General features: G+C 24.0%; 6 protein-coding genes across 6 annotated transcripts; 3 read left to right on the forward strand and 3 right to left on the reverse strand. All coding sequences in view use genetic code 6, as the record gives it.

The window, feature by feature from the left end:
* Positions 1-688: 688 nt before the first annotated feature.
* TTHERM_00474740 (HD superfamily hydrolase, putative) lies at positions 689-1,333 on the reverse strand (the record flags this gene model as incomplete). The annotated part of the gene is made up of 1 exon (XM_001023957.2): positions 689-1,333. The coding sequence occupies one exon, from the start codon at positions 1,331-1,333 to the stop codon at positions 689-691; it is 645 nt and encodes a 214-aa protein (XP_001023957.2).
* A 2,572-nt stretch (positions 1,334-3,905) lies between these two features.
* On the reverse strand, positions 3,906-6,610 carry TTHERM_00474750 (protein transporter Sec23A; the record flags this gene model as incomplete). Its single annotated transcript, XM_001023958.3, has 5 exons — positions 3,906-4,172; positions 4,229-4,907; positions 4,959-5,485; positions 5,621-6,064; positions 6,275-6,610. 5 exons carry the CDS (start codon positions 6,608-6,610, stop codon positions 3,906-3,908), a joined length of 2,253 nt encoding a protein of 750 aa, XP_001023958.1.
* A 1,237-nt stretch (positions 6,611-7,847) lies between these two features.
* Positions 7,848-13,091, forward strand: TTHERM_00474760 (calpain family cysteine protease; the record flags this gene model as incomplete). Its single annotated transcript, XM_001023959.1, has 1 exon — positions 7,848-13,091. The coding sequence occupies one exon, from the start codon at positions 7,848-7,850 to the stop codon at positions 13,089-13,091; it is 5,244 nt and encodes a 1,747-aa protein (XP_001023959.1).
* Positions 13,092-14,379: 1,288 nt separating this feature from the next.
* On the forward strand, positions 14,380-16,779 carry TTHERM_00474780 (glutamine-dependent NAD(+) synthetase protein; the record flags this gene model as incomplete). The annotated part of the gene is made up of 4 exons (XM_001023960.3): positions 14,380-15,294; positions 15,475-16,029; positions 16,082-16,281; positions 16,335-16,779. The coding sequence occupies 4 exons, from the start codon at positions 14,380-14,382 to the stop codon at positions 16,777-16,779; spliced, it is 2,115 nt and encodes a 704-aa protein (XP_001023960.1).
* A 1,507-nt stretch (positions 16,780-18,286) lies between these two features.
* On the reverse strand, positions 18,287-19,067 carry TTHERM_00474790 (histone-like transcription factor and archaeal histone protein; the record flags this gene model as incomplete). Its single annotated transcript, XM_001023961.3, has 5 exons — positions 18,287-18,458; positions 18,561-18,677; positions 18,734-18,827; positions 18,901-18,973; positions 19,032-19,067. The coding sequence occupies 5 exons, from the start codon at positions 19,065-19,067 to the stop codon at positions 18,287-18,289; spliced, it is 492 nt and encodes a 163-aa protein (XP_001023961.2).
* A 1,640-nt stretch (positions 19,068-20,707) lies between these two features.
* On the forward strand, positions 20,708-25,125 carry TTHERM_00474800 (endo-1,4-beta-xylanase xylA, putative; the record flags this gene model as incomplete). The annotated part of the gene is made up of 7 exons (XM_001023962.2): positions 20,708-20,921; positions 20,993-21,068; positions 21,158-21,345; positions 21,552-22,584; positions 22,643-23,428; positions 23,488-24,164; positions 24,224-25,125. Exons 1-7 carry the CDS (start codon positions 20,852-20,854, stop codon positions 25,123-25,125), a joined length of 3,732 nt encoding a protein of 1,243 aa, XP_001023962.2. The 5' UTR covers positions 20,708-20,851.
* Between the last annotated feature and the right edge of the window lie 196 nt (positions 25,126-25,321).

Below are 25,321 nucleotides of genomic sequence, written 5' to 3' on the forward strand. Positions count from 1 at the left end.
ATCTATCTTATCTCTCTATATTCTTTTACATTTAAAAAACTAATAAATGTAAATTTCAAGGTTGATTTATCACTTAAATATTTCGCATCAGATCATTTATACAGTCATTTAGTTTTAGTTGTTTATAATTCATAGCAAGGTAACAAATTACGTATTAAATTTAAAAAATAGTAAGTCATGATGCATTTTTGTAATTATTTAGGAATGTAAGGTAGAAATTTCAAAAAAATTGTATTAATGAAATCTAAATATTAATTCTTACCAGGGTTGGAATTTTTTTTTTAATATGGCTTGACTAGATTATTTAAATATTTATCATTTTGAGCCTCATCTCAAGTACCAAGCTAATTATACCATACCACCCCTTATTCTTTCTCTTTACTATCAATATTCATTTACTATTTAGGCTTTTTGTTTTTCATAAATAGATATAAAATATCTTTTTTAGTAGAATTTCTGATTTTTTGTTGAATAAAAGAATAAAAACTTAAAGATAAAATACAAAATAGAAATAATAAGTAAATAAATTTATTTTAGATTAAAGATATTTATTTATTTAGAAGTTATTTGTTTGTTTTATGATGAAATATATACATTATTTTAGAAAATTATTTATATAATTAATCATTTAGCTATCGATTTAGTAAATTGTTTATGTCAGTTATTTATTTTATATAAAAAATATTTTTCATTATTGTTGCTATTGCTCTTATTCACAATGTGTTTTTTATTAGTTAGGATTTTATTGTTTTAAAAAGGCCTCTCTTTTTTCAAGAAGTTCTTACAACCAACTTTTTATTACAGGATGAGTTATTCTACTAGAGTCTGAAAAAAATTCAGACAAATCCACTGGGTACTTTTATTCATATTCAAATGCTTACTACATCATTTCAAATCTATCCATATCTTTAACTAATTTTGATTCAGGACACTTTCTGTCTTCATATTATTTCCATATTGAATAAAGTTCATCACGTATTTCTTAGTTTTCTATCTTGGATAACAGAAGTTTTATTCCTTCATCTTCCATTTTATGCTTTTGGTCTTCAGAAATACCATCACGAGGAGTAATGTCACCAACTATCACTTCAGCTAAATCATGTATAATAGCAAATTTAATGCATCTTTCAAAGTCAATAGTTTTATCTTTTGCAAAAAGCATGCAAAACAAGCTCATTCTCCATGAGTGGTCTGCAACACTTTCAACTTCTTTAATTCCTGGGAAGTGAGTCCAGCCAGTTCTTTTCAAAGATTTTAACTCGCCAGCAAGCTTAGCAAAGTCATATATAGTTTTGACGTTCTCAAAAGATGGAGTGAGAGGTATAGAATTCATATTAATTTTATCTGTAGTATTTGTTTAATTAATAAATTTGTTTGTGCGAGATTGTTACTTAAAATTATGACTTTATTTTTGATTTATATTTGATTGTTAACTTGGGTATGTAAATTGTTCATTATTTTTTTTTTGAATTATTTCTTGGGAAGACTGCAAGCTTATTTGCTGCAAGTTCTGACTAAATCTTTTAAATATTTTTGTGATGAACATCTTTTTTTAATTAATTTTAAATGTTTTGGAGCAATTTAATTAATAATTATTTTCACATGAGCTTTTATCATCATTTTAACCAAATACTGAGATGAAATTAAGCTTATGTTAAGCTTATTTATTTAATTGGAACATTAGTGTTTCTTTTGTGTTTTAGATAAAAAGAATCAAATTTTCCCAAAGCTGTGCTTAACTTTGAATAAATTGACTAAATTTTTCGTATTAGACTTTTGAAAATATCCCACTTATTCTGTCAGAATTAACTTAACTAGATACACAAAAATCTACAAATCATCATCATATGTATTCAGCAGCTTTTTATTTTGCTTGATTAAACATTTACGGCAGGTATTCGCTGACTTATAGATTATTATATATCATAGTATATTTTTTGTGTTTTTTAAATTAATTTTTTAAAGCAAATTAGAAGTAAAATTATATAAATTTATTCCAAAAATTGGAATAATATACAAAAAATTTTTCTGATATATGCTGCACTCATACCTAAAATACTAGAATTATTGTAGATGAAAGAAATAAAAGCGATAGAATTTAACTTATAAGTAAAATTTTAAATATGAAATAAAATTTCTCGCAAATTTAGTTAGTGTCATTACTTTTTCTTTTACTGAATTTTATTTTTTAAAATTAAGATTGATTAAACATCATTCAGTGAAATAATATGGCTAGAAATGACGGATTATTTTTGGAATAGAAAAAATAAAAAACTAAGGCTGGTATGCTAATATATAATAACTGCAAATAAATTCAGTAAAATATATAATTTATAATTAACTCATATTCTAAATCAAAGAATAGTCTAGTCTTATTTGTTTTTTCTCTATACAAATAGGATCATAATACCTGCATAAAGGCGAAATGTATTTTTATAAAAAAACTATTTTCGCTAATCGAAATAAAGAAAATTCACTGATAATTTATCAAATAATAGTTTAATATATAAAAAAGATAAATTTAATTGAGTTAATCTACAATTTTTTTATAGTATAATTATATAATAAATCTAGTTCAATTCTAGTTGTTATCCTCATTGAAATTCTTATCATTTTTTTTTGTATTTTGTTTATAATATATGTTTTTTTAAAAGCCTAGATTAGATTGTTATATAAATTAGAAAATGTGATTTTAATATTCTTCACCACCGCTAAAATTATTAAAAGAATTATTATAAAAATAAACTTTTGTTAGTTATTAAATAATTTCTTTTACTTTAAAACCTTAAAAATATATTTATTTTCTGATAAACTATTATATAATTACAGATAGTGACTATGCCTGGCTTAATTATTTTAGAGACGTTTCAATTAAAGTAATAATTTTATTTTTTTAATGTATTATTTTTGTTATATTTTTATATAATTGGTATATTTACACACCTCAACCCACAAAAATACCTATTACTAATTACCAATTAGCATTAATTAAGACCCCTTTTTAAAAAAATTTCTTTGGTTCTTTATTGAAAAATTTTGATTTTGACATTACATTTTATTATTATAAATATATTAATATATTTCTATTTAGCATACTTTAATATATTGTTAAAGATTTTTAATACCTATTAAAAAAATTTAAATAACTTACTTTTAAACGAAATCATTACATTTTCTAAGAGTATTTATCTTTTATTTACTACATTTTGAGAATTGATTGTTTTAATTATGTCTCGTTTATCAGTAAAACTTTTTTTTTCTCTTTTGTGGAAATTTAATGAAATTCTTATATTCCTTTGTTTATTTTACTACTTCTCTCTTTTTTTATTATTCAGATGTGCAGGTTTGCGTTATCTTAACTATTTTTGATAATTTTATTCTGTTAATTGCTTCCTACTAAAAATTTCAATAACTATTTTCATCTTCTATCTTATTATAAAACATCTTATATTTAATAAATCATCTTTTTCTTTTTGATTAGTTTTTTTTTTTGTTGTATGAACACTTTTACTATTGTTTGGTTATTCATTATTAGTAAATTAGAAATATTTTTATTTGTCAATTTTAATATTCCTATAATAATACAAATGCTAAATATTAAAATTTTTATCAAATAATTTTAAAGCATAATTTGGTCAGATGTTAAAAATCCATAATTAACATAATTACAAATAAATTTTCTTTTAAAGATCTATTAAAAAATTGGATTATCAGAAAGCTTAACCTTTTTTTACATATTAAAATAAATCTTTTAATTTAAAAATAGTTTTTTATATTTTTGTAGCATCTACCTAAGCAAGATAGATACATGTAAATTAGGATTTTTTAATTTTATTTGAAGTTAATACAAATAAAAAGATTTGACGAGAAAAATATAAATTATTTATTTATTTATTGAAAGCCTCTCAACTATTTGGTTAGGAAACAGCTAATTTTATTAAATGATCCATAAATTAGTTTAATGAGGCATCATCAGTTTATGTATGACCACTATCTATAAGGTCTTGATTTTTTCCTGTAGGATTGATTCTTGATTTTAAATATCTTTCTTTTGTATGATTTTCGTAAGTTTCATAAAAAATGGGAGTAGGGAATCTATCTTCAAGAATAGCTTTAACATCTTCCATTGGAGAATCTAACAAGTTCTTAAATGAAATATAAGTGGGATCCAACTAATTTAAAAATAAAATTTATAAATATTTTTTGAATTTTTTATTAAATTATTTACATGATATTCCTTATCTTTCCATTATTTAATTTGAGGACCTAACCAAGTAATAACTTAGAAATAATTATCAAGCAATAAAATGACGTCTTTTCTCATAGCTGTGTCATCGAGACTAACAGGAGATGGACTTGGATTTTAAATTGAATAAGAGAATATAGCAGGTTGAATCATAACTTAACAGTTAGAGACATTTTCTCTATTAAAAGTGCAACGATAATAAGAGATTGTATCAGGATTTAAACCAAAAATTTAAGTGAAGTGACTTCTTCTTAAATGATACATAAATTAAGGATACAATGCTAAATTATCATGTAATTTAAATGAATCAGTTATATTTGGCTTATATTCAGCAAAACGAGTTACAAACCTAATTAAGGTTCTATCAAGCCATTTTAAAATTTCTATAGGCTCTTCAGATTCAGATTTTTAAATACCTAAACGAGCCATTAAGACACAAGCAGCTTCTTAATCAAAACCTTGAACTAACTCAAAGTTACTTATAGGATCAGCAAACTTTCTAAAGAAAGTTGTGACTCTTAATTTTGTCTCTCCAGAAGGTGATTTGTAAGTTGTTTAGAATTAGAAGAAAGCTCTCTTTGCTTAGTTTTATTCTTTGTTGTGAGCAGATAAATCTAGCATGAAAGTCAATGTTGAGTTTCTATCCATACCACCAATATACCTAAAAAAAATAATATTAATTTCTTATTTTAAATTGCATAAAAAAAATTACCATTGAGTGGTACCACCTTAACCAATAGGAGTTTCAGCAACCATTGGGCCACCCTTCTTTAGTGAAGAGCATGAACCAAAAGCGCCTTAGATCTTAACTTCCTTGCAAACAAACATATCTATTCTAGCTGCTGATGCAAATCTTAATTCATCATTTTAATCCTTATCAAATATTTTTCTAAATGTTTCTCTGAAAGGATCTGAATTGAATTCTTCATTAAAAACAATGTAACCTCCAGTCTTTTCTGCCATATATTTCATTTCGTACAAACCAAATTGATCAGGGCAAAAACCATAAATATCTACTGTTATCTAGCTTTTTATAGCTCTAAGAGCAAGAGTTTGATAGTATTTAGTTGCTTTTTTAACGTATTAAGCAATACTATTATCTTGGCCGATATCCAAGTAAGAACGAGGAGTTTCCTCTTACTTGATTCCAAAAACTTAACCTGGACCAATAGTGCAAGGACCACCAGTGAAGAACATAACTCTAGAGCCAGGGATAGGGCAAGCTTCAATTAAGCTGATCTATTAAATATTAAAATAAGATTAATATATTTCTTTGAATTTATTAAAAACATTTTTTTTCTTATTTTTACATTTAATTGAAATAAAAGCTAGTATTTAAGTGTATTTGATAATTGAAAAATATAAAATAATTACAGCAGCATTGATAGCAACGCCTGAAGCACGCTATTCTCTTTCTCCTTAAGGAACGTTCCAAGGATCAGGTTGAAGATCATCAAGAATACTATTTAAAGTAAATTCACATTCGTTCAATGGAAGTAAGAAACGTTTAATAACGTCCATATTTTTTCCAGGCTTTGGCTAAGTACCAGGAGCAATAAGACCAAGCATTTCTTAAACTTATGTAGTAGTATAGTCTTTGCTTCCTTTAAATGCATATGATTTAGGACACTCCTAAAAGCCTAATTCATGAACAAAAACAAACTTTCCGAATGTAATTAAACCGACATATGAATCAGGAGGAATAATATTCAATGATTGCTAAATAGAATCTCTTAATGCTTCTAATTCAATCTATTCTAAACTAACATCAACAACTAATAAGAAGATATTTGGAACGGGCTTTTCCTTTGAATAAACCTTTATTTTTATTTTTAAATGATAACTTAAAAAACTGTTAAGAAAAGATAGAAATTTCTTTTAAAATAGAATTTAAACATATTTTTTATTAAATATTTTATCAAAAATTAAGAAAAATATTTTATTCTAGTTTTAAATTTATTTTGCTTGAAGTTTAATTTCACAATTTGAAGCTGTTATTATTCAATTTTTAAATAAAAATATTTATACATATTCGATAGTCGAATAGTCTTCCATTAATTCTGCAGGAAGATTTTAAGGAGTAATTTGATGATAAATTTAAGGGAATGGATTTCTGGAAGTACAAAAAGGGCAAATCCAGAACTTTTGATTAAAATCAACTTAGCAGTAGGGATTCAAAATTGCTTGGCATCTGCAACGTAAAGCTTCATATTCCATTCTATTGCTAGGATCTAATTCCTTATAAGGTGTGTAATGGATACCAATTGGAACAACAGCCCTTGTTGCTGCAAGTTTAGTAGGAGGTATATTATTCCATACACATCTAACACCGTCTTTTTACTCTATTTCGTAAATATCTATCATTTTGCTTAATTTCCTAACTTTTCTGTATTAATATGCAAAAACCTATTTTTTTATCTTAAATTAAAGTTTATCTTTTAATCAAATAATTGATAATATTCAATATTTTATTGAAAAATCTTTTAAATTTCTTTTATTTAGAGCAATGCTAATTTTTTATTTTGATTATTTTTGATATCTTTGCCTTCTTTATAAAAATAATTGTTGTTTGTTATGAACTAGTCTAAAGATTTAATTAATTTAATAAATTGTGGTGCACATTCTTAAAAAACAAACATTTGTTGCAATGCAACTTAACATTTTTACTAATTTAAATCCACGTTTTTCTTTGTTTAAAATTTTTACACTTGTCTAATTAATTTCCTAATTATTTATTTATTAAGTTAGTTATCAAATTTTATTGATTAATAATTTTTTTAAATTGATTAAAATAAAAGCATCATGAAAAATAATATTTTTGAATAAAAATAATTTCATAGTTTTAAAAATTAATTGCTAAAATTTAAATTAAAGAAATAGGGGGAAGAATATAAATTTACAGTTAATTATAAAGTAAAATTAATTATTATTAAAAGTAAAGACCTTTTTTACATAAAATATAAAATTAAAAATATGTAAATTTTGTATCATTTATTTTATACATTTTATTGAATAAAAAAATTTTATAATAATTTATTTACAAAAATTAAAATTTTACTCAATTTCAATTATAAAAATTTTTTACTAATTATAAAAGTTAGTAAAAATAAAATTTTTATATTTAAATATGGTGTAATCAAGCAATAACGCAATTTTGTGGAAATAAAAAATAAAATTTTTATTTTCTTTGATGCAAATTGTACGTTAATTTCGAAAGTAATAGTACATGCACAACTCATAAAAATAAATAAAACAGTAAGCCAATTGAAAAGAATTTCTAAAACTATTGAAATATATTAATAAGTCAGATAAATAAATATAAAAGATGATAGATTATAAAAAATTATATAAATAGGCATTTGCACCTTAAATTATTAAACTAAAATGTTAACTGTAATGAAAATTTAAAGTTTTTATTCTTTAATAGTCAATGCAATAAAAATTACTGACTATTCAAAGAAATAAAAACAATGCTTTAAACTGTAAATTAATAAACTTTAATAAATAAAAAACATTTAAATAGCTAAATAAATAAGGAAAAGCATATAATAAAAAAAATAGAAAATAACTACTAGTAAATAAAACTTTATTCTTAAAGTTAATGGTCTTCCAAGTTAAAAATCTTAAATATCTACTAATATGTTTGATAATTAAGGTATCTTTTTAAAGCTTAGATCAGATATACTCTCCATTTTATCTAACTAAATTGGACTTTAGTGACACATAGAACCCATTGAGAATTAAATTATCTTCAAGCTGTAACTTGGTTTTCATAGCAACAGGGTATAGCGGAATTACTATTTCAGATAGACTACTTAGTGGAGTACTTTTATCATAGAAAATAGGAAATTAGTACATCAATGCATTTGATGTAAGCAGAGATTGTAAGTACATATTTTTTGGTTTACAATAGCAAGTTTAAATATTTGAGTTAGTAAAAATTGGAGACAGTAATTATTAGTTGATAGAAATAAGTTCTTAGCAATTTAAAAGTTAAGTTCAGTCAATAATTTTGCTGGAGACAAGTCAAGTACTGATAGCTTGTGGATCAGATGGTAATGTAGCTGCTTACGATGTGAGTGATATAAAAAATCCATTAACAATAGGTAACTATAACACAGGATCTACAATTATTCCTTAAATATCTTCATCTATTGATGAGCTCTGGCTCTACGTAAGTTGTGAGAGACTTGGTACTTAAATATTTTAATTGAGTTTAGTATAGGATCAGTAGACACTGAAAAGGTAAATCAAATTTACTCTAGCAGCTTAAGGAAAAGGATAATTTAAAGGCATGATTAGTATTGCTACAAACAATAATTCATTTATTTTTTAAGTAGATACATGGAATGGTTTATTTTATGCTAATATTCAGAATTTAAGCTCATAGACCAATAATTATCCCGTTGATTTAAGTTTTAATAAATTTAATTTTAATTAAAAAGCAAGTGAATCAATACAGTCCTTAGCTTTATCTTAAGACAATTAACTTCTTTTCCTTGGGGTTAGATCTGAGGGAATGTATGTTTTTGACATCAGAGATCTTTCAAATGTGTAACTTTTTTAACAAATTTAAGTCGATTCTCATTCTCTTTCCATAGAATTTTCTGCTGATGGAAATTATTTATATTTCTCAAACGCTTTGAGTGTATTTCTTTTTGAGAGAACTTAAGTAAATTTAAATGATAATTTCCCAAACTTATTCAATATTCACCAAACAAAAAATGAACCCATGGCTGATATTGAATATAAATGGAGCTGTTTAATAGACTCAACCAATACTTACATGTTAGGAGCTTTCGATCATGATGGAATGTATATATTTCCATATTATGGAGACCCTTATAAACTAAAAGTATCTACTGCTATCTATTATAATGTAGGAACTGACTCCATAATTATAGACCCCTAGAGTCAATACATGTACGTACTTTCATTAAATATCTCAAAGTTAATCACTATTTTCAAAATTTCTGATCCTTCTAATCCAAACATATCTTTATAGAATATCTAAGAAGTATCTTCTTACACAATGGATGGATTTAGTTTCTCTGAGTACATGATTTTTAGCTCAGATAGGTAATTTGCTATTGTTACATATGAGACAGGAATGCTCCTTTTTGATACATCGAATCCCTTACAATTAAAACTATTACAATACTGGCAAAACCCTGCTTCATTAGCAGGCGAAAACTAAGGAGCTGCAATAACAAAAGACAACAAATGGATATTTGGCACAGTTAGATTCTATGGACTCTATTTATTGGATGCAAGTGATAAGAATAATTTGAAACTTGTGGACTAAGTCAATACCCTAGGAGGTGAAAATATAATATTATCAGATATTTTACAATATGCTTACTTGATTGACGGAGTAAGAGGATTTGCTATAATTGATTTGTCTGCTTTACCTAAAATAGTAATTATATCAAGAGTCCCTATATAGGGTTATTGCAATTCTGGTATGCTTTTATAAAATGACAATTTTATACTAACTGTTTAAATGGATAATGGTTTTGTGACACTCGTAGATATGAGAGATAAGCTCAATCCTTTTGTTTTAAGCAGTTACAGTTATGGCTAAGAGTTTGCAACATATCTTTGTGGTCCGAAGACAGGAGAGTATATTTTTGTTACAAACCCATAAAGAATAATAGCTATACCATTAACTAGTAAGGTTAAGATCCATACATAAGCTAATCAAGTAACGATAGATAAATTAACAGGATAAAAAACAACTGTGAAAATAAATCCTCAATTAGGAAGTAACTCATCTAGTGACTATACTTTTTATGTTGGACAAACAATAGAATTAAGTTTTTCAGTTCTTTATCCTTTTTAGAGTGGAATGCAAGTCGTAGACGTATTTTCATACACTCAAGGCTAAATTGCTAGCCTACCTTCTTATGCTTTTTATGATAATTTTAAAAAAATTATCAGCATGTATGTTGATAAATAAGCTCTAGGTAGTCAGGAAAATTCTTCTAACTTAAATACTGTTCTTATCAAAACAGCTTTCCCACTCACTTCAGATTTGTTCGTTTATTAATCAGAGGATGGAGGCATAAACGATTTAGGCATAACAAATGAAGCTTAAGCTCTTTAAATCTTTTAATTTTTAATAAGTTAAAAGGTAATTGACTCAAATTATTTTGTGTCAACAACATTCGATTCACCCTGCAATTTTGAGTTTGGTGATTATTTAAGCACTATCATGTAGTCTTAAAATTAATAATCAAACTTTGGAGTTATTTCTGATCAAATAACTGAAAAGGTTTGTCTAACACTCATGAGAGCATATTATATAAACCCTATCATATTTAATGTAAAACCATCTCTTTTGGTTAATTTTACCAATCCTTAATAGTATATTTCTAGCTTGTCAACAGATATAATTGACTGTTATTTATAAGTTGATAAGAATTCTGGAAGATTTGTTTTGAAGACATACGACAGAGTAATTACATCTATTTCAGAACAATAGGATCAGATTAAGATTGAAGGTAGCTTAGCAGCAGTGAATGCAGTACTTCAAAACCAAATCATGTTTGCAAATAGCACAGCTCTCTTTATGGATGATGATGCTTAAAATTCTTAATAAACACTTAATTTAACTTTAGTTGATGGTGTAAATTATCCTCTTATTATAAATAGACCAATTAACAAGTGCAAGTTTATCACCTTAAAAAAAAAACTCAAAGTAAATCCAGAAAAGACTTTATAAATGTAGTTTGATAGACAGTTTCCAGATTCAGAAGTACCAATTGAAACTTAGATATATTTTGAGTTTGCCTCTGATACATTCATTGTAGAAGATTCTAAATAGATCACATACTATATTTAATACAATGATGGGAATTCCTATCAAAATTTAACTACATCGTTATGGCTTTAATAAAGTGGGTCTTAATTAAGCTATAACGGCTTTGCTTCTTCTAGTATTTATAGAGAAGTTTTTACATTCAAAATTATAGCAAGTGATGGGTACACTCAAGCAGAAGATTACTTTACAATTAAAGTATATGCTATTCCTTTTTCGTTATTATTTAATATTTTGATGAAAATTCTAGGACCTCTCTTTGCTGTTTTAGGTCTTTATTAGAAAAGAGGTTTATTTTTAAGCATGTGCTTTAGAAGGAAGGTGGAATATAGTTCAGAAACTATATTTAACTCTTAGCTTTATCAAAAAAAGATTGTTATTCTTTCAGATATCAATATTCACTCTAGAATCATTACCAATAATATATTTTCAAAGATAATTTCCTGTTCTAAATCTAATGAAAAAAAATCAGAAATATCTGTGTAAAAGGATAAATCGAATTAAATAATGCTACTTAACTTTAATTAAACTTAAGAATGCCGTGATAGGATAATCAATAATCAAAATTTTATTTTTAATAAAAAATAAATTGAAGTTGTAGAGTAAACCAAGTTATTACTCGTTAAGACTAGCCAGCATTATAAGCGAAGCTTTATCGAGTAGAGATATTTAAAGGAGAGTGGAGGCATAACAATGACTTAAGTAGTTTAAGATATTCTTTAATATAATTTCCTCGCTTCTCCTAGAATCCCTAATCTAACCTAGTAGGTTTACTAAAGCGAGCTTATTAATTCTAACTCAAGAATTCATAAAGCTATTCATTCACAATTATCTAGGCAAATTCTAAATCTTGATAAAAGGTCTCTATTAATATATGAGTGTTTATAAAATATTGGAAAATTATCAGAATATTACACAAAAAATGATTGGTACAAGTACATTGTGAATATTAATTATACAGATGAAATAAATATTAAATCTGAATGTGAATAACAAAATAACGTATTTCCTCATTTAAATTTAAATATAGACATGTTGGTTTAAATACTTGCAAAAATAGGAATTATTTCAATAGATCTAAATCTTCAATTTACTTTTGGCTCTTTGGAAAAGTTTGTAAAAGAATAAGAACTTGGAATAAATTTAAGACTTATTAGAGATGTAATATTTGCAGATGCACTAGGATTTTGTTCTTATAAACCTTCTCCGCTATAGCCTTCTATAGGTGAATCTATTCACCTACCTCCTTATTCTATCAAGTAAGTGTTAGCTTATTAAAAGGTAAACTATAATTTTTGCATTCGCCCTTTGATAAAACTACTAAACTTAGAATACTAGAGATATGCTGCTTATGAAAATAATAAATTACCTAATTGGTTGAGTCTTGACTAAAAACAAGGATTGCTTTTTTTTCATGGGGTACCAGATATAAGTGATAGCTAAGAAATTCTAATTCGAATATTTGACTCTGAAGATTATGTTATTTAGCAGTTTCTATTAAAAATAGAAGCATAAAAGATAACTTTTCCAAATAATATTGCTAATTTATCTATTCCAGATGAACAAGAGTATATATCTTAAGTCATAGGAACTTAAAAAGATAAAAATCCAACCTAATCTCCAAATAATTACAATTAAGATTACCTAAAAACTAGTAATCCCTTTTTCGAAGATGCCAGCTAAAATCTCCAATAAACTTTTAATATAGGAATAAAATTTAAGGATGGTAAAAATGAAAGATCTACAGAATAATAAGATAAGCCTAAATTAATAAATAATGCCTAGCAAATCTATAAATATTAACTCAGAAATAAGAAAAATAGTACAAATCTAGAAAATTAAGAATTAATCACATTAAGTCCATTAATCAAACAATATCCAGCATAAATTTTAGATACAGACAGTTATTTATTAACATTATCTACTTCAAGAAATTAAAGGAGCAAATTGTTAGAAATTGAAAGAACATAGGAAAATTAAGATGAGATAATTGAATAAAAAAAAGAATTATCTAGTAGCTAGTGAATATGTATAATTTAAATTTTTTCTTTCAAAGAAGTTAATTTATTTTTGAAATTTTTATTTATTAATTTATTTGCTTAATATTTATTTAATTAAAGAATAATTTTTTATTTATTTTTACTATTTAAATTTTTGCCAATCAAAACTATTCCCACTTTAATATGCGTTAAAAAACAAATCCAATAAAATACTATAATATTAAATTAAATAACTAACAAAAGTAAATTTATGTCAGAATAATACTTAGACAAGAAGATACAACAAAAAGAAATACATGAAGAAAAAATTGAATATAAGATTATAATAATTATAAATAAATTGTTTTTGTGTAAGCAGTTTATATATTATACGTTAAATTCGTAGATACATAAATACATTTAAATTTATTTTAAATATAACTAAAATTATTGGCATCAATCAAATCAAGCTATAATTCAAAATATTTTTATTTTTTTAATTTAAAAACAATTTATTTCTTTAATCCAATCAATAAAATATTTTTAATTAGCCAATTATTAAAATTTACAAATAATCAAATTAAACATTTAAAAAAAAAAAATTAACTAACTTCATAAAATCTTTCTAATCAGTATTTTTTTACCTTTATTTTCTTTTTATGTTTAAAAGAAGAAATAAAATGAAAAAATGAAATAAAAATAATTTAAAGTGAATTCAATAAATAAAGAAAAATTTAATAAAACAGATATATATTTATAAATTATTTTAAATTCTTCTTAAATTAAATTAAGATATTTTAAATTTTATTCTTTTTATTTATTGTATAAAAAAAAAAAGCTCCGAGACCGGGAATTGAACCCGGGTCTCCTGCGTGACAGGCAGGAATACTAACCACTATACTATCTCGGATTTTACAAGATTGAATGACTTTTTATTTTATTTTTTGATAAGAAAAATTTGATTTATTAAATTGATTCTTAGAAAATGAATATTAAATACTTAAAATAAATTAACTCTTTTTTATTTATTTTGGCTATTTATTTTATTTCAAAAAAAGTAATAATTTTAATATTAGAAGCAAATTTTATTATTTTAGAATATTTTGGATCTTGAGAATAAAAACAGAAAAATTAAACGTCATAATTCACATTTTAAAGGTAAAGATATCATTTTACATATTTATCTATCATACAAAGATTATTTGGCTATTTATTTCCGATCAATTTAATAATATAAAGAAAAGAGGATACTCTGAAATTTAAATATACCAATTAACCTGATCATATTAATTAAAATAAATAATTGTAAAATAAAAAGATTAACTAAATATTTTATGGATAAGCTGTTTATAGAGTCATAGTTTACTACTGCCAAAGTAGCAACTTGCACATTAAACTAATGGGCAATGGATTTTGAATGGAATAAAAACAATATCATTAAATCAATTAAGCAAGCTAAGGCTCAAGGGTGTACTATTCGTTTAGGTCCAGAACTAGAAGTAACAGGTTATAGCTGTGAAGATCATTTTCTAGAAACAGATACTATTACTCATTCATGGGAAGTGTTAGCAGAAATATTAGATTCAGATATTACAAACGGTATTTTATGTGCTATTGGAATGCCTGTTTTGCACAATAACATACTTTTTAATTGTGCTGTTATAGTCCTTAATAAGCAGATATTATTGATCAGACCTAAAATATATCTTGCAGAAGGAGGTAATTACAGAGAGCCTAGATTTTTCACAGCTTGGGGTATTAATAAAGAGATTGAGACATTTGAACTTCCTATGATAATTTAGTAAATAACAAAACAAAAGAGTGTTCCTTTTGGAAATGCAATTATCCAAACATTAGATACCCGTATTGGTATTGAAACATGTTAAGAACTTTGGATGCCAAGCACATTAAGCAGTGTTCTAAGTCTAAATGGAGTAGAAATATTTTTAAACATGAGCGGTTCTCATTACGAAACAAATAAACAAAAGCGTAGATTAAATATGATCCTTGAAGCAACTATCAAAACTGGAGCAATTTATTTATATTCTAATTTAAGAGGTTGTGATGGTAATAGAATTTACTTTGATGGTGCTTCTATTATCGCTTAAAATGGAAAAATTCTATCTATGACAGATATGTTTGCACTCTAAGATATTGATTTGGTAATAACCTAAGTTGATCTTGATAGAGTCAGATCATCTCGTGCAGAAAATAAGTCTTTTGGTGAGCAAGCATTAGAAGTAAAAAGGGTAAAAATAAAATAATTATTAATTAATTAATATAATTAAAAAATATAAGCAAAGAATTAAATAAATAACTAATTAATTTACTAAAAAACACAATTTTAATTTTTTTCAAGTTCTTTGTTAAAACAAAAATAAAATAAATAAAATTTTTTTAATTTTATATTTTTTTATTTGATAAAAAAGTACCCAGTTGTTCATGCTGATATAAGTATTGCTCAAATACCTTTTAGTGAGTCTGTATATAAAGAACTCTCAGATGAAGAAGTTTTGCAATACATAGTTCATGATTTATCTTATGGTCCATCATGCTATCTCTGGGATTATTTAAGGAGATCTGGAGCTAATGGTTTCTTTTTACCTCTTTCTGGAGGTGCTGACAGTGCTTCAACTGCCCTAATTGTTTATAATATGTGTTGTGTTGCTTTTGAAACTATGAAAAATGATGAAAGTATTCTCCAGACTTTGCGTTAAATAGTTAAAGATGAATCTTTTATGCCTACTAATCCTAAAGATATTTGTAAAAGAGTATTATATACAGGGTATTTAGGAACAAGAAACAGCTCTTAAGAGACCAGAGACCTTGCTTAATTACTCTCTGAAGAAATTAATAGCACTCACTACAACGTAAATATTGAAAAGGTATTTAAGGCTTTTGAAGATATAGCAGAAGAAACATTTGGTAAAAGGCCTGAATTTAACAAATCCTATGCAGAGGATATCGCCTTATAAAATATTTAGGTAATTAAATAGTTTTTTAAATAAATGTAATTTTCTTAAATTAAAACAATAGTCACGTTCTAGAATGATTACATCTTTCTTAATGGGTTAGCTTGCTCCTTGGAATAAAGGTTTAAATGGATTTTTGTTAGTTTTGGGTAGTGCTAACCTTGATGAAGGATTAAGAGGTTACCTTACAAAGTATGATTGTTCATCTGCAGACATCAATCCTATTGGATCTATTTCTAAAACTGATGTTAGAAAACTTCTTCAGTAATTTTATTTTTTACTAAATTAAATTAAATATACAAATAAATATTCATAAGATGGAACTACGAAAAGAGAAATATCTAAGCAGCAAAGAAAATATTAGATTTAGTACCTACTGCTGAGCTTAAACCTCTAAATGGAGATAAGTTTGCTCAAACTGATGAATAAGATATGGGAATGACATACGATGAGCTTGGAGTGTATGGAAAATGGAGAAAGAATGATAAGCTAGGTCCAGTTTCTATGTTCAAAAGAGCTGTATCTTCATGGAAGCATTTGAAACCATAAGCTATTGCAGAGAAAATAAAACATTTCTTTAAATATTATGCCTTGAACAGACACAAATAAACTGTTATTACCCCTTCTTTCCATGCAGAAAGCTATTCTACAGATGATAACAGATTTGATCTTAGATAGTTCCTTTATAACTTTAAATGGCCTTTCTAATTTAAGCGTATAGATAAGCTTGCAGAAGAACTTGAAAAAAATCAAAAAAAATGATAATATAATTGAGCTTTCAATAAGTGTTTTTTTATTGTAAAATGATTATATTTGATAAAATAGTAAGGATTTAAAATAAATAAAACAATTAATAATTTAATTCTATTGTTTAATTAAGATATCAAATGCTTTTAAGCTAAAATTTAATAATTATTTCATACTTTTATGAAACAAACAAAATAATTATTTTTTAATATACACATAAAACTTATATAAAAATATCAAGTATTACATTTTGCTTACTTAAATATGAATATTATAAGAAATAAAACTTATGGTTTTTAAGTTTATAAAAGTTAAACATATTCTCCTCATTTCCAGAAAAAAAAATCTCCATTACAATAAATTAATCTCTAAGAATAAAAATTAAATTTTTCATTCTTCTTCATGACAAAATTTATCATAAACTAACTTTATTAAATTTTCTAATAAGAGAGCAAAAAAAAAGTTGTTTATCAAGTTTTACAATATTTTATGAAATATAAAAATAGAGATTACTTGATTTAAACCTAAAATATTATAATTAAAGTTAATTAAACTAATTCTATTTATAAATTTAATAAATTTGTCACTTCATTAGTTCCTATTTCGTAAATTCTGAATATTCACCCTCTAAAAAAATTTTTCTTCAATATTAATATCATAAATAAATTTTTATAATGTTAAAAATTCAATTGATAACATTAAAATCACTATAAATATCATAAAATATGATAAAATATAATGTACTATTTTAATATTAGGAACATTATGATAAAATTGAGTTTTTGTAATGAAAGTTTATTTTTCATTTTATAATAAGCTTATTTAATAGGTCTTTATTTTCCGTGGTTAAGATCTTAAGAATTTTTTTTCTAACTTTTTTATGTTAGTCTTCTAATTTTTACTATATCACTTTATTTCTTTGTGAAGTAAAAATTTTATTCTAATACTTTTTTATTTTTAACTTGCTAAAATTGAATATTATTTTTTATCATTTAAGTATTTTTTCGAGAAATAAATAAATAAATAAGTAGTATTGACAGTATTTTAACCAATAATATAAGATTTCTTTTATTAAAATAACAAATTTTATAAATAGACGCTTCTATTTAAATTTTTAATTAGCTGAAAAATAAATAATAAATAATTCAAATTTTAAATCTGTTTTATTTTAATATTAATAAAAATCAAATTAAGTATTTATATATATTTCAACAAAGTAGTATTTGATGAAGTTGATACAAATAGAAACATCTATAAACTTATATTTAGGTGACAATTAATATATATTCTATTAATTATAATTAGTAAGCCAGTTTTGTTATACATCGGAGATAATGATTGATTATTTAATTTCAAGGTAATTTAGTATAATAGATATATTTTTAACTTCTTATCTAATGAATGATCAATTAGCTTCTACATGGAAAAAATTGATAGCTAAAATATATTTGAGTTTCAAATATTAAATATATAATTTAATTTATTTACAATTTATTTTTTATTGTAAATTAGTAATATTAATTCAATCATCTTCATCTTCTTCTTAGACATATTCATCATCATCGTCGTCTTCATCGTCATCATCTATATTAATTGTGGGTATACTCTTTTTTGAATCTTATTTTCCAACATGATTATCTTCTTTCTTTGACCTTCCTCTTTTAAGTTTTTTCTCTATTTTAGGTTCAAGAGGACTTTTTATTTATTTATTTTTAACAAATTAATTAAATATCAAAATTTTATTATTCATATTATTTTTAAATTGTTATTATGAGAAAACAAGATTTATGAGTTACTCTTATTCCTTTGATTAACTTTTTTTTCTCTTCAATAATTTGCTATTTTCTAAATCTTCAACGCCTTCAAGTGATTTCTCAATAAAATTATATTTTGAAAGTTCAATCGCTTTTTTGCTATTTAATAAAATACATATTTAGCTATCGCAGTTTATTTTTTTATAATATTTTACAGAGCAGGTGGTTGAACTTTGTTTAAATCATAATCTTTGCAAACCTATACAGTTTATTAAAGTATGTCCTCTAAAAAAAGTTCAAGAGATCTTGCTATAAATTAAAAATTGATTATTAAGCCATTTTGATGATGTTTTCTGCTAATTTTAGAATTTAAATGATTTACATAAAATATATGGAATAGTCTTACAAATTTTCCCAATATCTTAATTTTCCTAAACTATTTTTTTTATTCTAGCCTATTTTTAGATAATTTTAAGTTTATAAACTGCCTTAATAATTGAATGATCAAATTACAATAGGGAACTTTGGTTAATTTTTCTTTTTCTTCATTTTCAAACTATGTAAAAAAGATAGCTATCTTTGGATTTAATATTATTATCAATAATTAATCTTAAAAAAAATAGTTGATTAATAATTTAATTAGAATCTATTCAGAATATTTAGAATCAGTAGAGTAGACCTTGTCTTTATATAAAAAAATTTTAATTTCGTTCAACCAATTTTGAAATCAACTAAAAAATAAAAAGAAGCACATTGTTCTTTTACAATTAAATAAAAAATTTCATTTATTCAAAATAATAAAAATGAATAGTAATTCATTTTGAATATCTATATTCTATCATTTTTTTTTTTCTTAAAATAAATTTAATTCATTTTATCACCTTTGATATAAAAATTTAATATTAACAAACAATTTAATCTAATTAATTATTATTATTTTTAAATGAAAATACATCTATAATTAAACAAGCAAAATGTTTATAATATAAGAATTAAATGAAAAACAAAAATAAATAGCAAAAAAATACTTTTTAAATTTAAAAAACCAAACCTGAAAAATAAAATAGTATTTATATAAAAGAAAATTAATATTTTTATTAAGGAAAATTTTTAAAAATTTTGTTTTATTCTTACAAAAAGAAATCGCTTATGATTTTATATTTTTTTAACTTAACAAATAATATTGACAATAATTATTCCAAATCATAAAAAAATAAATTATCTGATAATCTGTTAAATTTTGAAGAATTCTTATAGAAGTTGTTTATTTATATAAATTATCCGTATTTATTTATTCTATTTAAAAGTTTTATATAAAATTAATTCGTCGTTTAGTAAAGGCTTTAGTTACTTATATAAATTTTTAAGCTAAGTGAGTCTTTTTTTGAGTAAAAATTAAATGCAATTCATTTGATTTAGCTAAGTTTTCTAAATTAATTTTTATCTGTTATAATTAATTTCACTTTACCTCGTTTTCGATTGAGGATTTTAATTTATTTCCGCTTTACTTCAATATCTGAATATATGCTAAGATCAGTCCAATAGTGATGTCCATAGTTTATGAGTTAGAGAGTTTATTGATTCCATATGCAATGGCTCACTGAAGAGTAACAAAAAGTGAGAAAAACATCAGAAAATACAAAAAATAATAAATGCCTTTGTCCAAGTAGAACTTTGAAGGTTTATTGAATTTAAAAATTTGAAAATTATATGATAATAATTTATTTATTGGAGAGTGTAATTTTCTCATTCTTATTAAATGTAAATTTAATGATAAATCTAATAAATGTACTTTTTAGATTATTAATTGATATTTGAATATATTATAAATGTTATCAGTCATTAAATTAGATTAATATTAAGTGATAATTTGATTTTATTTAGTATTAAAAATTAATATACATATTTTTTATTTAATTTTTAAGATATGAAATAAATGTTTTTATAAAATAAATTTAAATTGTTAATTAAGATTATCGATTGATTGATTAATATAAGTCTTGAAAAATAATTGAATAAATAATTCTTTTGACCAAAATTTAAATTAAGGTTTCTGTTATAACGTATGTATATGTAAAATGACTACGAACATGATAATAATTATAGTTATTTGAAATTTAGTGATTTTGTTAATTAACAAATTAGAAAAATTTTTTAGTTTTTTTTTTCTAATTGATTATTTGTATTAAAAATTTACAAAAAAAAAACAAAGTTAAAAAATATAAGCAGTTACTATACAATAAAATAGCAAATAGAAATTTATTGAAGACACTCACTCAAACATAAGTCTTTACCATACAACAAGGAGAGCTAATAAAGATTAATTGACCATCATGAAAAAGACTTCACAAAGTGTTAGCCAACCTTAGTCTTCTTATAAATAAAAGTAGCCAGATTAATAAGGTAAGGAAATTATTTTAAAAAATAGAATTATTTAAATTGAAGTGTTTTTATTTGAATTAATAATATTTTAGGCATCTTAAGAGAAGGAGAAAAATTGACGGCTGAGTAAATTAAAGAATTCTTACATGAATCTAGATAGAATTCAGAGTAATTAAAAATAATAAAATTAAAAATACTAAAAAGAATTTAGCAAATTTCATACTTTGCCTTAACTGTAATGATATATTTATTAAAAGGTGCAGCAATTTTGATGAGACAATCAATAATTAATAAAAAATGGAAAAAATTATGATAAAATAAAACTTCTTAGAGATGAATTAATTATTTGACCCGATAGAGTATTTCGGAGGTCTAAAAGTTAAGGATCTGAATCAAAAAGTTGATGACTAAAGGCTATCAGATATGTTTAAAATATAAGCAGAAGGTAAATTATTAAAGCAGTTTAATTTGAACAAAGAGATTTTTATTTAAATTTAGAATGTTAATTTTTTCAAGAATACTTACTACATGCAAAAAAAACATTTATACATATTGAAACTAGTGTTTTACAAAAAGATTTTTAAAAATAACAAAAAATCTACTTAAATATTTTAATATTTTTGTCAAATAAAAATATTTTTATTTTAACAGAAAATAATACAGAAAAGTCAGATTTAATTTCTTATCATGTGAAAAATGTCTAGCAATCTGTAATGTAAAAAAATTAAGAATAACTCAAAAATTAAAATTGGATTGATAAAGATAAGCAAGTAAAAACTTACTATTTCAATCAAAGCTAGACCTCATCACTTCTGGGTTATTCTTAGTAATAATAATAAAATAATAAATATGCTACAAAATCCGCTTAATCTCCTGGTTAGCAGTAATTAATAAAGTAAAATAGCTACTAGTCTTGTGATAAAGAGAACTTTTCATGTATTAAATAGAATTAATCTTTATAATAAAAAGGAGCAAGTTTTAATTCTCCTTTAAATACAAAAATAAGTTAAACTTTGCAATAGAATTATTCTAGCTTTACTCAAACTTAAGAACCTCCAAATAATAATGGAATATTAAATATTACACCTCTTAAACAGATTAGCTAAAATATTTAATTCAGTTCACCTTCATAATTGGCATAAAATACCTAGCTTAACAATTCAAAAATGAACAAAAAAGAAACAGAAATGATGATTTCACCAGAATAAATTGCAAAGTAAAAATTATAGCAGTAAAATAATACAGGAAACCCTCTCATTTTCAGTTTTTAATAAAATGGAGCTGCTGTAAACGGATTAAGTTTAAATACAGATGTTCTAAAGAGTCAAAATAATAGCTTGGAATAGATATAAAAAGTTTTCAATAATAAAAGCGGATAGTAAAGTACATCATAAACTCCTTCTAAAAATCACACAACTAAGGATGTTAAAATAGCATGTATTCCTAATGATACATCACCAAGCTCTCACAAAGTGGTAGCATGCAAGCCCCTTTCATAAAAAAAAGAAGGAGACTTGAATAGGATTTAATTACTTCAAGCAGTAGAGTAAATAAACATTGAAAGCTAAAGAAAAAATGGTGATTCATCTTTTAACTCTTCAGTAACTCCTAAAAGTGTGACTCCAAGTAATAAAGTTATGAAACATGATCATAGCAGGATGAACATAAGCAATACTTTCAAACAGTAAAGCAATCATATTTATTTTTTATATTTTTAAAAATATAAATTTAATTATTTATAGAGAAAGTAATTTGAATGGAAAAAATTCTTAGATTAGTCAATAGCACATGCAATCAGTAAATTTTGGAGATAATTTGAGTCTATGCAATCAAGCTAAGATAAGTCAGACAGATAAAATAGCAGCTAATGAAGAATTTTCTACTAATAATTAATTTTTGTCTCAACAAGAGCACTAAGATGAAATAGAATTCTACGATTGCTCAAATTGGTAATCTGTTTAATAAATCTCTTAGCAGTTTTAATCAGTAGATAATAACGGATAAGTTTACAATACTTAAAATGCTATCAATAAGAATTGCAGCATATAATCAGTTTAAGACGGGTTAATCAATATTTAGGAGAATGTATATTCCTAATAAACTAATGGTTTCTAAACACTTTCTAAGTCTAGTTTGCATCATCGTTCCTAATCCAAAATGTTTGAATAAAAATAAACTTCAGAATAGTTTTTTAAAGATAAAGAGAATCTAGAGCTCACATTTTAAGAAGAGACAGCTAATAATGAAGAGTAGCAATCTGAAACAGAATTTAACTGTTAAAATTTGTAGTCAAGTTTAAATTAAATACAGCACTGCTCTCCTTCTACATACACATAATTTAAATAAGAAATAACTCATTCACCTGAAAAGAATTATGAAGAAGTATCTCAATGCTAAAACAATTTATATAACAAAATTGCTAGCTTAAACAAACACAATAATGCAAATTAATTACAAAATTACAGAAATAACTTAGGATAGGAATCATAATAATCTCAACAAAATGACAACCTATCTTAAAATTTTAAGTATTAATAAAATTACTAAAAATTTATATTTATATTTTTTTACATAATTTATTGAATAGAAAGCACAAAGAAAAATCTAAGTCAATGATTTAAGGGGAATTGACTAATGGAGGAATGAGTTAAAAATCTGGTACAAGTTAGAATTAGTATTCCAGTAGAAATAATTCAAGAGAAATCTAAAAAAAAAATTCTTACTTTGTCTAAAGACAGATGAATTCAGGAACCACGACAAATAAATTAAAGTCATTAATTACTTCCAATACTCCTCAAAATAGCACAATGAATGTGAGTTCAAAAGGCAAGTTATAAGAAAACTCTCAACTAGGAAAGATCAATTAATCATCTTACAACAACAGTAAAATGAGTTCATCAATATTATTATAGGAAAAAAGCTTGATTTTCTGTGATAAATCGTAAGCAACTAATGTTTACACTTCGTAAAACACAAACAATATTTTACAGAATTCGAATATTTAGGAGAAATAAATGACTCAAAACTATACTCAATAATACTAAAGCAAACAATAAATTGCTAACTTGCCAAGTAAAGTTATTCAAAATAAAAAAAGTAGCTCGCAAGCCACCAACAGAAAAGATAATTTCTTAAGTCCTAAAGTATCTCAAAGAAACACTCCTCGCTCTAATAGTCAATATTCTAGCATCGACTATACTAATACGAACTAGAGCTAGTCAACCTCTAATGCTTACCAAAGTAAAAGAGGTCACAATAAATCATGTAAATTTCAAATATAAATAAATACAACCATCATATTAATTTATACACTTTTTAAATAGAACCAAATTTATGCATATAGCCTCTCTCTAATTCTAACATCCAAAATAATAGTTAAACTAAAATAAATTATGGAATCAGTTAAAATTTACCAAATTACACAACTAACATTATTAATAATAATAACGTGCTTTAAAATAATACCAGTGGTGGAATGAATAATTATTGTAATAATAGTAATATAAATAATGCCACTACAAATCAATTAGCTAATATTACTAGTAGTTAAAATAGCCAAATGACAAATGGTATCTTATCTACTTTATCAAACGCATATTTGAAGAGACCTTCTGGTAAAAGCATTCAGTATGATTATAAAAATATTACAAATCAAGCAAGCAATCTATCAAAAAACAGATTAGCATCTTCACCTACCCATTCTCCTAATAACTACAAGATAAAACCAGTAATTATTAATAATTAAAATTAAACTTTGAGATAAAAAAAGCTAATGAGTAGACTTGATCAAAATACATCTAAAAATAACTCCTAAGCTCTTTCATTTAGAGATCAATAAACTAACCATTTAAATATCTAAGCACCAAACGCAGGAAGCAATTCTATAAAAACAAATACTAACTAAAGCAATTTACTATAGTCTATAACTGTAAATAGCGGAAAATATAATCCTGACTAATTTGATAAGGACTTGAAATACAACATAGCTATAGAAGCAAAGAAAGCATTATTTAAAATAGATCCTAAATATGAAGAATCTTTAAATCATTTAATGAGTATGTAAGCTAGACATTAAACTTCATAGTCTTCTTTATATTTAAATTAAAATCAATTATCCTAAGGGAATCTGCAACAATTTACTACTACAACAACAGCAACAACTCCATCGAATTATCAAACTAATAATATTTCTAACAAAAATTAAATCCAAAATTATCAAAAATGATAAAATAATAAAATTAATATAATAAATTAACTCTAAATAAGTAAGTAAGTAAATAAATAAATACATAAATAAAATTAAATCAATATTTTATATTCATACTATTTTATTTATAAATCTGTAGATCTTCATTTATTAAAGACCTAATATATTATAGTCTGCTTTTTAGAAATAATAAATTAAAATCTCTAAAATAACT

The sequence above is a fragment of the Tetrahymena thermophila genome (genome assembly GCF_000189635.1).
Source record: "Tetrahymena thermophila SB210 genomic scaffold scf_8254403, whole genome shotgun sequence".
Taxonomy (NCBI): domain Eukaryota; phylum Ciliophora; class Oligohymenophorea; order Hymenostomatida; family Tetrahymenidae; genus Tetrahymena; species Tetrahymena thermophila.